The following is a 13,624-nucleotide window of genomic DNA, read 5'->3' on the forward strand; positions in this document are numbered from 1 at the left end:
GATATTTTTGATCTTTTTCTGTTTTATAAATAACTATAGTTTCGACGATAATTAATTAGTAGTTTGTCTAATTATAATTCAAAGAGAGAGGTAAGCGAAATAGAGAAAAGGGGTGAATAGATTGTATGTCAGATAATTGAAATTGAAATTGTCTTGGCAGACATTGGAAAAAAATTCTCTTACAACTATTTTTACTAGAGCAATTATACCCCAAGTCTGTTTTTTGGCAAAAAATATGTCAGTGGAGCAGATATGTCCCTCTCCTTCTAACGTACTCCACATTAGAGGTAAATTAGAATACACTAAATATTTCGTTTGCATAGTAGGAAATCCGGGTTGAGAAAAGAAAATCTTAGTAATAATAATATCAGAGTTTGTGTACTAGTCAAACCAATAATCTCATTCACAATATAACACAATTAGCTTTTTAAAAATGATAGTAATAATTAACAACTCCAACAAATCCATTAATCATGACAATACAAAAGAGTCTAATTTTGGTGAGGAAAAAACATAATTCTGCCTAATATTATATACATGCTTGCTAGTCTTCAAGCACATGATTCCATTTCAATTCAAGTACTAAAAGCTGAGACCAAAGGAAATGGAGAAATGATCATACAACTAACATACATAGACACAACCACCCACTCAACTCCCATGTAAACCAATCTTTACAAAACTACTATTTAAAAAAAAAAAATTGGATACAATCTACACAGCTCAGAACGTCGGTACCATCCACCCGACTGTCCACCCAAGAAGCAAACCTGCACCAACAAGACCCAAACCTAATGCAAAAACAACTGCATATCTGCTCAAGTCATACTTGGGACGACCACGTTTGGCTCTTTTCACCCTAGCAGACTTCTTCTGCGGTCTCTTAGTTTTCTTGGGCACCCTCGGTAACATTACTGGTAACATGGCAGATATTGGCTGTTTTTTGTTGCTTTTAATCTGGAAGTAGAAGTTCTCTAGTTGCAGTAGCTGGAACCATTGCTTGTAGGCAAAAAGTTGTGATGCTTGTCTAAAGACCAGCTGAACAACGTGCTCCTTCTCCGCAAAGGCTTGCTTTGCCGCATTCTCAGCTTCCCTAGCACGCGTTTGAGAATGACGAAGTGCTTTTAGTAGTTGGGCCTTGCTTTCATCATCTCCAGATGTGCTCATTTCACGCACAACCTTTTGGCTAGCGGTGTCACTGTTCTTCAAACTATGAACAAGTAAAAAGGAGTGTTCTTAAGCACCTCAAACATGCTCTATAGAGCAAAGACACACTAAAGAAATACTACTCGCAATCAAATCCAGAAACGTTAAAATGCAAAAACTGGCTATTAGAGTATATGTCATTCGCTTGGAGGAGTAGATGACATTGTTATCTCATAAAAAATCACTTGTTCCGATGACATAAAACTGCTAACATGTTGCATGCACCAGATTGCAGCTAATTGAAAACATAACAAATCAATATTACTATCATGGAACGAATGAACATCTGAAGAGCTGCAGAATCTGGAGAGAAGTGTCAAGTTACCAAAAGAGCAATGCAAGAGAATTAACAGTTCTCGTGTTCATTGCATTTGATGTATGAGACAATTACCAATGACAGTATAAGAAAATAACACACTTAAATAAATAAAAATGTATCATTGTTTTCTTGAGTTATCAAACCTGAAAGTGAAAACACATGCTACTGGGTTTCGCAATTGAGTTCATAGATTAAGACCCAGTTCCTTTAAATGACTGCACTTTGACCCAAAAGGACCAAGCAAAACCTAGTTACTTTTAAGCTGTCTTTTCGCCTGAGGGATAAAAAAACTAATGAAATCATATAGGTGACCCATTTCATACAAGTTGTGCAATTCAACATGGAAAAAGGGCAGTTTTGTCAACCAAGTGCAAAGAAAACCTGCATGGAGGTCTAAACTATTAAGATAAGCATATGATCACTAAAATCAAATCACATTCTAAGCCGAGAAGAATGCTAGAGACACAGGTATGGACCACAAAGTTCGAACACTCAGCCTTATATATATAGATGCTAGCAATTATACGTATGTGCAGTAGAGCTTTTCTCCGAATTGGTAGCATAATTGTGAGTATAAGAATGATATATAGTATACTAAGCAGTGACGGAAGCTAGTCCTACACAATACCTTGATGACTTGCAAGTGTGAAGCTGCAACTTCCCTTCAGCATCTAACTGTGACGGGCGTTCAAATGAAAGATTGCCACGTTTATGAATATTCGTATTCTGTTGGCGCATACTTCCAGCTTTCGGACCCATAGAAGAAGCATAAATCTTACTGTCAACATCCACGTCGCGGTCTTGTTTAACAAAATTGTTCTGAGGCTGAGGAAGATCACAATTCTCCATAAAATCATGTGATCTCTGTGCAACCAATAAAGCAAGTTCCTCTGTGTCTGCAGTTCGCCACCATGGTTCTGTTCTCGCAACACCAATCCAGGGATATTCTGTATCAAATGAAAGCTCATCTATCTGCTTACCGACTGTGAGATCAACCAGACCTTTCTTACTCGCTTCATTGGGATACCCTGTGTCCTCGAGGTTAGGACTATCCTTGGAAATCTCAGTAAACACATCTGTCAGTTCTTTGCTTCCAACTCCCAAGTCACTGTTTACATAGCTTGCGGATCTTGTAACCTGAGAATCTAGCGATCCACCTACAGTAAATTTATCCACACAAATACTATCTGCTTCATTCTGATCATACAACTTGTTATATTTAGGGATTGAATCTAAAACTGGTCCAATATTTTCCATCTCTGCTTCAATAGAATCTACCAGTTCACTCACTAAGCCTTTTTGATACCCATAATTAGGTTGAAGATGCAGCCACCATCTTGAATTAGGGGATAAATCACAATATGAAGAGTTCCTGTCAAAAGGCAGGAAGCATGTGCCAGAAGGATTTTGTGCATCAGCACCATTTGCAGGTCCAGTATCAACCTGTTTCGATGAGGGTGATGCTGATGAGCAGCATGCCAACTTTGGAGCTCTTTTAGCATCTTCCTGGACCAAACATCGATTAACTGCTCTTTGCCAAGCGGTTCTTGCTTCTGCCACAGCCATTACTAGCTCATTCTTCTGCACATTTTGCTGCCACAGAAAAATCTATCAGACACTGAGTTCATCAAGATTCATGCATCACTCTTGATGACATACATATAATATGAACAATATTTGACAAATAGATGAAACCTGATTTGCAGAAAAAGGATATTATTACCAAAGACAATCATTAGAAAGTTAACCAATATTTTGTACAACAAAAAGAATATCCAGGAACAAGACTCAACATAGAAACAAGTTCTTTAAAGAGGAGGGGATGAAAATGCATGACGACAAGCAATGGCGGGGTTCGGATATTCAGTTAGCGGATTCAAAATATAAAGAAGTACCAAAGACGAAGGGGGTGTCAATGACTCCCCTTGGCCAAAGGTGGCTCCGCCACCGAAGACAAGAACCTTTCTATCACATCTGACAATCTCCTCTTGCAATAATCCAATCCCAATTTATCTTTTACCCCAACAAATAGATCTTTTGGTAAAAAGGAACAGAAAGCCCACTTACCCTAACAAAATAGGCAAAGAAGAAAGAGTAACATGTGAAGCTCTCATTTCAGATTTAAAATAGTACTCTGTATCTCAAGTTTTTCAGATGATAATATGTACAGAAAAAGAATAAATTCAATCAACAAAATCATGTGAATGAAGAATCTAATGCCTGCTACATCCCTATCTTTTCTATAGATAATATTCTGGAACAGAGAAATAACAAAGAAAATAGTTGCTAAAAGATACAATGGTAAATTTGTGCATGCATTAATTAGGTAACTTCACCGCTACAACAGTCTAAATCTGCCACCAAATATTATAAAATCCAATGGTTTTTGAAGAGAGTCAAGCCCCCCATCACACAACAAAAAATCCTCAAAACAGAACCAAAAGTACCCAACATCAAGGATTAAAGTACCATTCAAGATGTTTGAAAACAGATTCCAAATTTACCCCAAACTCCAGTTCTGAATATTCTGGAAGAATCTTTTTTTTTCTGCCCTTCAAAAAAAAAATCCAACAACTTCCTACTTACTAAAAGTCCTACTCCAGGGAATCTCCCCTGGAATTTACCAGTCTTAGCATAACAAATACACCAAAAAGAGAACTTCACACCATCACATGCACAGTCAACACCACCAAATTAGCAAAGATTAAATCCAAAATTTGCCCCCATTAAAATAACTCATACTAGTAGATATCAGAGAAAACTACAGATTTCTCTCTATCACAATTCACAAAGAACTAAACTAAGCTTGAGTAATCAAGAAACACAAAGATCAAATTTTTATAACCAATCATCATCATCATCAGCAGCAGCAGCATATACTAATAAAGCTAAGATTTTTACTCCACCACAAACCTCCACTCCTTACAAACATGGAAGATAGCAAAAAAAGAAGTAAAAAAGTCAAGAAAATAATTTAATAATACCAAGAAAATCACCAAGAACTTGAAAACTCAAACATGTTCATTAAAATAAACAATTATCAATGAACATCAAGAGAAAAGTCAAGAGAGAAAAAATAAACCTCAAAAACAGTGGACACAAGGGAAAATTAAATGGATATACAAGAGGGGTTTATAATCTAGACGAAATGTTTTTCCTTTTTTGTTCAAAGGACACAATTTTCACTCATCCTCTCTCAGAAACCACCGCCCCTCAGCACCAGCAGTTTCAGCATCCCTTTTTTTTTTCTTTTTGCAGTTAACTTGTAGCGTCCCACCATTTGTCTGTCGGTTTTTGTTTACAGTTTGCATATTAAACGGTGTCGTTCTAAGAGCTTTTTGTCATAAACGACGTCATTAGAATTTTTTTGTATAAGTCACACTACACTATTTCTAGCTTATGTACATAAAATTTTTGTTTTGTGTAGCTTTAAGAAAAAGACTTATGGTTAAGCATAACTACAAGTCATGTTTTGCTCACATTTTGTTTCCACTTGTTTGAAAAAAATTACATTTTAAGCTAATAGAAAACCAATATTTGTGTATAAAGGCAAGTAAAGTATGATATTTATCATTACATAACATGGTGTTTTTGGATCTACCTCTAGTGAAATTATGCTTTACTTAAAAATGTATATCGATATTATCTTGACACGATCATATCAATTAGATATGTTTGATAATAAAACTTTTAAATATGTAATAAAATGAGAAGTATTTTCAGATATAAATACTCTCTTCGTTTAAAAAAGAATGTCTCTATTTCCTTTTTAATCTGTTTCAAAATAAATGACCACTTTCCTTTTTCGGCAACACTTTAACTTTAACTTTCCATTTGGCACATTAAAGGGCATTAAGATACATTTGACATAATTCTAATTCAGAATCACAAAATAAAAGATTTTTTTTTTTTAAACTCCATTCCAAATCAAACTAGATCATTCTTTTGAAAACGAAAGAAATATATATTTTAAAATAAATTACTAATAAAGAAATAGTTAGTGTTATATTAGGACTTAGGAGTGGAAGGAAAGTATATATTATAATTTTATAATTAGGAAAAAAAAGCAATAGTATTAATTATAGAAAGTATGTTGCTGACTGTATGAATAGATAAGTAGAAGATTATGATAGGGAATGGTGGGTCCAAGCAGTGATAACTAAAGGGACCAGGTTGTCTAATAATTGGGATCTACTAACTTTCTTTTTCTTCCTTTTTAGTACAATCACTATATATATATTTGGCTTTAATTTGCAGGGCATTGGTGGAATTATTTTTTTGCTTGAAGATATTTTTAGGATTATGATAATTTACCTATACATATATAATATAATTATTGAAAATGACTCTACAAAGAGATCTCACGTTACAAGCAATCTGTTATTTTCCAATGTGGGGTTTTCTTTTCAAAGAGAGAAATTGTAGATGAATGATCTCTTCATGATCAAAGGAGCAATTTTTTCTTTCCTTACTGCTTCCCTCTTTTAACCATAGATCGGTATATGATATGGTATGATTAATTTAAATTTATATTATCTAAAATTTATTAACAAAGAAAAAATANCCAATGTGGGGTTTTCTTTTCAAAGAGAGAAATTGTAGATGAATGATCTCTTCATGATCAAAGGAGCAATTTTTTCTTTCCTTACTGCTTCCCTCTTTTAACCATAGATCGGCATATGATATGGTATGATTAATTTAAATTTATATTATCTAAAATTTATTAACAAAGAAAAAATAAATTTAAATTTTTCATTGTCAGAATTAAATTTAAAATCTCTAATTAAAAATTTTAATCATAATTTAAATCAGATTGATCTAAAATAGAAATTTTATTAAACGTATACTTTTGAATATCAATAAGTTATACACTTGTACTTTCCCCCCATAAATATGAAAATTTCTTGATTTATAAAAATTGTAAAAGACTTTCTCAATTCTCATAATATTGCCTTTAAACAAATTCATAGTTCTTAAACAATGTCTTAGAAAAGAATCTCTTAAATTGTGGTATTAACAAAATATATCGTTTAAATTTTTATTTATAATAAATACACAAATTAAATGTTATATACCGCAAACTTAATACACATAATTTTATTAAGTTCTACCGATCTAATAAATCAATAGTAATTGTAACTAGTACATAATATAATCCTCTCACATAGTATTTATATTCTTTTTATGTTGAGGATAATTTTTAATGAACTTAAAATTTCAAATTACTGTTAGAATTTTATTTCATATACATAAACAAATACTTTTAAATCAGAACCTCAAGTTTGACTTTTAAATTTTATAATCAAATACCTACTAGGAATAATTCATTTCATCACACTCCCTAATGTCCAGACGAAAGGTCTAATTAAGTAGATCTAATTTACTTTTCTCCACACAAAAAAACTCCTAATTTCTTGCATCACTTTCAGGATTAGGCTTCAATTAACTCCTTGATTACATTATTAATTTGAAGAGACCAAACTTCAACTACTCCATCTCCCGGCTTTTTCTAAGAATAATTAATAATTAACAAATTTAAACGTAATCAAGAATCTTTTAGTTCTTCGTTCAAACTAAGTCTCAAGTATGAATTATTTAAGATAAAATAATACGAATCATCTACTTCCATTTTTTACACTATATATGACTATCTTGACAAATTTAACATAATTTCTATCCAATGTTTTAATCTATCGCATATACTTTTGAAAAAAATTGAGATTCTCAATAATATATGCTTCGTCACGGAAAATAAAAAAGACAGATTCTTCCTAATTAATTTAGGTTATTCATTTTGTTCCTTATCCGTAATTTTTATCCTTCAACATTAAGTAACGAATAAGATCATCTCTAACTTCACCAAATTTTACATTAAATCTTATTTTAGTATAAAATTGATATTTCAAGTTGTTAAAATTATTTCTAACATTAAAATAAAAAATAACTTTTCACTTTGCATAAATTTATAATTTTGTATTATATAATATAACATAAGCCATATCTTATAAGAAATAACAATTTATACAACATAATTCCTAAGGAACTTATGTTGGCATATTTTTAGTTTTTCAAACCCACCAATTATATTTTAAGAGTCTTGATTTAATTTAATCCATAGAAAATTTATACTACGACGCAAAAATCTTCTAAATTTATGTGGAACGAATTAGATACTCCAAATATATATCAAAAAACTTAATTTGTAACTCATGAAAAAATAAAAGAAAATTTTTCTAAATTTATGTCAAATAAAGTTAAATCATAAATAAAAGTACTCTCACGATATTTTATTAAATGAGCTGCAAGAGCATATAAATTTGGTGCAAAAACTTGAATTAGTATCAATTGAGACAATTAGAGAATATAAATAAACGCATGGAAACTTGTACTATACTGGTTGTACTTGAAGAACAAAAACAATGTGTGTATATATATATGGCCATAGGAATCAGCAAAGAGAAAGTTACATGGAAGAAAGTTTGTGCTTTACTCACCTAAATTGTTCTCTATCTACGTGTCCTTTCCAAGTTAGGTAGTGCCTCACTTCCTTCTAACTTGGGATTAATTATCCATTATCTTATTGGTGATTGATTAAGCCTCATCATTACACAGTTAAGACTTTAATTTCCAGTTGACAAGTTCCACTTTCCTATAAGTCTATATCTATTAATATATGCTGACTTGAATAAGATATTTTACAAGGATTAAGCCATATACTGCTAGTGAATTGCTGATTTGATTTATGGATCATCCATTTTGTCATTTCTTTTAGCACAAAAGTTATTCCGGGCAATTCTTTTAGTCAGCAAAAAAGAAGGAATTAATTATTTTTTTGGTTAGTCATCAAACTCACATATTAGCAATTTGACAATGTTTAAGCATGGCGACAGTGTCAAAAATAAGACATGTGCCTTAGGCCCCTAAATTTAAGGGGCCTCATTTTTAAAATTAATAGGTTATAAATTATTATTTTTTAACAAATATTGAATACTATTGGTAAAAAAAGTAAACTTTTCATGAAAATGAAAAAATTATTAAAAAAAATTTGACATATTTTGAGTACTACATCTCATGAAAAATAATTTAAAATAAGAAAGATTATATTATGAATTGAAAACTAAAATAAATCAATTATATAAAAGTTATTAACATTTTAAGTTTAAGACCCCGTTTGATTTTTGCCTTAGGCCACTAATATGCTTGAGCCACTCCTCGACTGAGCCATACTCTTCCTTGCTATGTTATCTTGTTTAACTCGCCTTGGTAATAAATAGTTTTTGTTTGTTCCTGCTATAGGCCCCTGGGAAGTAGTCTTTTAATATATCAGTGCAAGTAATTGCTCAAACCATTCAGCTAATCTTGGAAGCAACCACAATAAGCTGGTAATGCACCAATAGCAAATTTTTAATACAAGTCAAGTACCAACCTTTTTTTTCCCTTTTTTTTCTTTTGCATAGTGCAACCACCCACCCGAAAGAAACCCCCCCTCTCTATCCAGGAGTCAAGCAATGGCCCTTTTCCACTTTGTTCCCTTTGTGACCCAAAGCACCACCTTATGGTTAGATGTAGAGATGGTCTTTATCACTAGGCTATCCTTCCATTGTCATGTCAAGGTACCAACTCTATTAGAGCTTAGAGAAGTGGATCCCAAAGAAAATTACAAACGAGAAACCACTGCAGACAACACAACACCTTCATGCAACAAAAAGTTCTATGCTGCCACTTATCCATGACTTGTTCACAGCCCTAAATGATCATTGAGCATCACAAGTTTTACAGTACCATCTCCACCACAAGTAAGAAAACCATGAGAAACAATTTGAATATCTGTAACACCCGCCTGAAAACAGAGGAAAAAAAGGTTCTCTTTAGTTTATCGTGAAGGCTCAAGAAATCATAATTTTTCTTCCATCTATTTACACATTCTGATCAAAGAGGTTACCTGAACCACACCACCAAAGCCACGGGAGCTTGGCTGCAAGAAGGTGTGTCTTTCATGCAATTTTGGCCAATGAAATACTAGTTTTGCACTCTTAGCATCCCAAAGTTTTACGTCTCCATCTTTACTTCCCGTCAAGAAAAAGCTGGTATGTGGTATGGTAGATATTTTGGTAACACTCCCTTCACAATACAATGCAGAATTAGAGAAAGATCTCGTTATATACTGCCAATCAACTTTCTACAGCATTTTCAGCCACAATCATGTAAAAATGTTTCAGTACCTGCATGAGCCTTCGGTATGTACCAGAGCATCCCATGACGATTCTGATCACCGGTTTTCTTCTGTGTGTCAACCATGGAATTCACACCATGGTCACCAATTTCTGTATGCTTCTGTCTTTTTGTCTTTCCAGTAGCTATATAGCGGAAGTCATGAAGTCCAACATCACCACCTTTCCCACCCGTTACAATGAGTGGAGAGATAGAACCACTTCCTAAATCATTATCAAACACTGCAAGAGAGCGTGCACCTCCTGGAAACGTGCAGAGGAACAATAATCTTAGCTAGTTAAAAGCTTATTACAGCTAACAGAGTAAATGGACCCATTTATCCAGGGTTTGCTTATGTTCTGAAGACAAACTCAATACAAGTAGATTTTAAGTGGCTTATACATATGTTCATGCCAAGAAGATGAAAATCACTGCAAGTCAGCTTATTAGCTCTTTATAGATGAAAATACCCATCTCCCTCCTCCAAACTCCACCAATAAACCTTATACAAGTAACTCACATGTTTTCTTCTCATAAAATCACCAATAATCTCATCTCTGCATTTTGCCTTTTTGCTGGAAATAATATTAGAAATTGTCCCACTTATCGACAGAAAGGAAAAATGTCAAGGGAACCAACCTTCGTGACACATTATTGAGGCCCGAGACGTTGCTGGTGGAGCAAGGGTGTCCCATATGACAACATTAACACCACTGGAGCTATACCCTGCGGCAGCTATGATTGAACCACTTGAAGTAACATATGTGACATCCCTGCAGCCATTACATTAGGTTATAGCAAGCTTTAAGAAACCACAAGATGGAGATTATAGCACTTACTTAGCCACCACATAGCAAGGATGAAAGTAGGAGAACAGAAACAAGGAAGAAGATGTGTGTGACTGTTTTATCTTTCAAATCAGAAACAAAGTTGCTAGATGGAACTGATTATCACCACTGTCCATGTGGGGGTTACTAATGACACAATGAAAGAGCAAGTTCAACAAATACTATGCCCAAGTCCCAAACAAGCTGGGGTATCCTAGATGAATCCTCACTGACCACGTCTCTTCGCTTAAGTTTCAAGTGCTCAACTCATGTCATCATCATTACCAAATAAATATAGAAGTAAAAAATAAGTTTTCTATATTTTACTAGCATTTAAATGTATGAAAAAGTCAATATTCCTAGAAAAGCAATATGTTCAAAATCAATGTACTGACAAGACTAAAACCTACTCCCAACTAGTTGATCACCTATAAGGACTTTTTTTCTCCCATTGCATCATCTCTTTAGCTAAATCTGTTGATTCCAAGAAATTATAGATCTTCAGAACAACTTCCTTTCCTGTGATTTAGGTCTATCTCTTCCCGTAATAAGACCTTCATTCATTGTAGTTTCACACATATGAACCAAATGAGTGCTTTTGTAAGTTGACACGAGCCAAGTAAGGGAAAAAGGGAAATAATGTCAAACACTTGTAGCCCCTCACCCCCCTCCAAAGACAGCAAAGCATATTCACAGGGTTCCATGGTGGTAATTAGGTAGAGGATAGGCACCCAAAGAAATAAGAGACCTTTTCCTCAAATAATGTAACATTTCAGCTTGGAGACAATTTTGAGGAGATACTAATATTCAATTTCACTGTATTATAATACCTAACCAAAATAAAAAATAAATAAAAATAATAATACTTAACCAGGAAATTCACACAATTTTGGGTGCTTATGTTAGATAGCAATTAAAGAAGTAAAAGAAAGCATATCCATTGATCTAACATTTCAACTTGGGTATAACTTTGAAGAGGTCCTAATACTCAGTTCCCACCTAATATAAAGTTACACAATTTGGGTACTTACGATGTATAATTATTAAAGCAAAGTGATGATTCTGTTGGCCGAACATTACTCCTCCCTCCTACTTCAAGCTGCCATGTACACACAGTACCATCTGATGCAGCAGAGACAAATCTGTGACCACAATGATCAAACTTCACGGCAGATACTGAGGCAAGAGCATATGGGGGAGGGACATTTGCAGCGGGAAGCACTCCATATGTAGCAGTAGCCCTATCTTTGCCAAACTACAGACACCATAAATTATTCTCAGTACCATGTCTTAAGAAACGAACAATGACAAGTATGTAATGAGTAAACAAGTTCTCAATTTCAGGCCAATAAATATAAAAAGGACATAGACTACGAACAATAAAAGAAACAACGGAAACACAAATTGGCGACACATAACGTGCCACTGCGTGAAGATCTGGTACGGAGTGTGTTTCTTAGCTAATACTAACTAATTCACAGGTATTTTATCACATCCCTTTAGGAGCCAAATTTGTTCAAAGTGCAAATTAGCCCTTGCTGTTGCAACTGCAAAAAAGATCTAACTAATCTATTGATTGTAACTTTTTACCTCCCATAAATATATGTGTGTATTGCTTGATCCAACCAAGAAAAAAGGCCTTGAAGGGTGAGCTGAGAATGCCCTTGTACGAACATTTTCTGTTGTTGCAGGAGGGTCAAGAAAATCATCAAAATCCTCTTGAACCCCCCAGCCAAGACTGGATCCACCCGTATTGGAATAACCTGGAAGCCCAAATGTAGGTCTTGCCAAAAAACCTGTCCCAACAGTTGCTCCACCTAAGCCGAGGTGTGTACCCTTCTTACTCCCCAGACCCACTCCAGGAGAGACGCAAGTGGGAATTGGTGTAGACTCGGATCCTGCCCAACCATTATGTGGCCAGTCAGCCTCGGCCCAGACATTGTCAGCTTTATTTCCACAAGGAAGTCCATCTTCCCGTTTGAAGAATAATAAACCCTGAATCGAATAAAAGTTAATTGAGTTCAAATCAGGCAAAGATGACATTGATTTAACAAATATAGACGACTAATGGGAAATATAAGATGTGAAACAAATAAAATACAAACAAATTTACTTTATGGTATGCGCCGAGTGTACACAGACCTTAACCCCCTATGTTTTCGGACTTTCCAAAAATGTTATTGTACCTATGTCGGATCCTTCAAAATAGTGTAATTTTGGAGGACACGACACGCAGGCATCAGCAATTTTGAAGAGTTCAAGCAACATAGCTTACCCCTACCCCGTGGAGGTAGAGAGACTGTTTCTGGAAGACCCTCGCCTCAAGTATCGCATTTCAGAGAAGTATAAAAAGGACGTAAGGAAGTAAAGAAGAAACAAAAGGTAGTCACAGAAAACGAGGGGAAAGCTCTCTTATTTCTCTCTCCAAATGACCCACATCAAGGCGAAAGGAGTAAGATTCCAAGAGTTATGCCTTCTTTTCCTAGGTCCACTCTTCCAACAGAACATTAACTCCAAAAAATCTTTGCATTACCCAAGAAACGCCAAATCATCTAAAGATATCCCACAACATAACCTTTATGCCAACTTACAATAGAACAAAATATGATCAAGTCCTCACCTCCCTCCTTACAAAGAAAACATCAACTTATGCATACAACCTTTTGTTTCATGAGATTTTGCCGTCGTCAGTATCACCCTCCTAGCAGCTAAGCAAGTGTAGAAACACATCTTCCTCGGCACTTTAGGAATCCAAACTGAATTGTGTGGAAAGCTTTCCTCCACCCTAACGCCTAACCAATCGCTTTTCATAGAAGGGCAACAGAGAAAATTATGTTATTCTCCTTTACTTGGTATTTGAAGTCAGTGTTTTTTAAGAATGACACTGAGAGCTGAATTTTAGGTTGTGTTTGGTAGGAAGGAAATATTTTTCCTTGAAAATAAGAAAATGAGTGGTTTTCTTATTTTCAAGTGTTTGGTAAGCACAAAATACTATTCCAAAAGCATTTATATAAAATTAAGGTGGGGCATGGGAATGGGAATACCGGGGCGGGGGGGGGGG

The 13,624-nt window shown here is 34.4% G+C and overlaps 2 protein-coding genes across 5 annotated transcripts in view; both read right to left on the reverse strand.

The window, feature by feature from the left end:
• Nucleotides 1-434: 434 nt before the first annotated feature.
• LOC107007739 lies at nucleotides 435-4,900 on the reverse strand. 3 transcript variants are annotated; one of them, XM_015206492.2, is made up of 3 exons: nucleotides 4,608-4,900; nucleotides 2,154-3,118; nucleotides 435-1,210 (listed from the first exon to the last, which is right to left on the reverse strand). In XM_015206492.2, the coding sequence occupies exons 2-3, from the start codon at nucleotides 3,089-3,091 to the stop codon at nucleotides 724-726; spliced, it is 1,425 nt and encodes a 474-aa protein (XP_015061978.1). In that variant the 5' UTR covers nucleotides 3,092-3,118; nucleotides 4,608-4,900; the 3' UTR covers nucleotides 435-723. The 3 variants fall into 3 exon arrangements, with proteins under 3 accessions (XP_015061978.1, XP_027772400.1, XP_027772399.1); XM_027916599.1 differs by having other exon boundaries at nucleotides 441-1,210; nucleotides 2,154-3,106; XM_027916598.1 differs by lacking the exon at nucleotides 4,608-4,900 and adding an exon at nucleotides 3,421-3,593 and having other exon boundaries at nucleotides 441-1,210.
• A 3,723-nt stretch (nucleotides 4,901-8,623) lies between these two features.
• LOC107003069 overlaps nucleotides 8,624-13,624 on the reverse strand; it is a 22,248-nt gene continuing 17,247 nt past the window's right edge. For both annotated transcript variants that reach the window (XM_015201320.2, XM_015201327.2), the window contains exons 11-16: nucleotides 12,154-12,558; nucleotides 11,595-11,818; nucleotides 10,376-10,509; nucleotides 9,748-9,999; nucleotides 9,468-9,646; nucleotides 8,624-9,365 (exon numbers count right to left, since the gene is read on the reverse strand). In XM_015201320.2, the coding sequence (XP_015056806.1) occupies nucleotides 9,264-9,365; nucleotides 9,468-9,646; nucleotides 9,748-9,999; nucleotides 10,376-10,509; nucleotides 11,595-11,818; nucleotides 12,154-12,558 (1,296 nt within the window). In that variant the 3' untranslated portion in view covers nucleotides 8,624-9,263. The remainder of the gene's footprint in view (nucleotides 9,366-9,467; nucleotides 9,647-9,747; nucleotides 10,000-10,375; nucleotides 10,510-11,594; nucleotides 11,819-12,153; nucleotides 12,559-13,624) is intronic.

The sequence above is a fragment of the Solanum pennellii genome, chromosome 1 (assembly GCF_001406875.1).
Source record: "Solanum pennellii chromosome 1, SPENNV200".
Lineage (NCBI taxonomy): Eukaryota > Viridiplantae > Streptophyta > Magnoliopsida > Solanales > Solanaceae > Solanum > Solanum pennellii.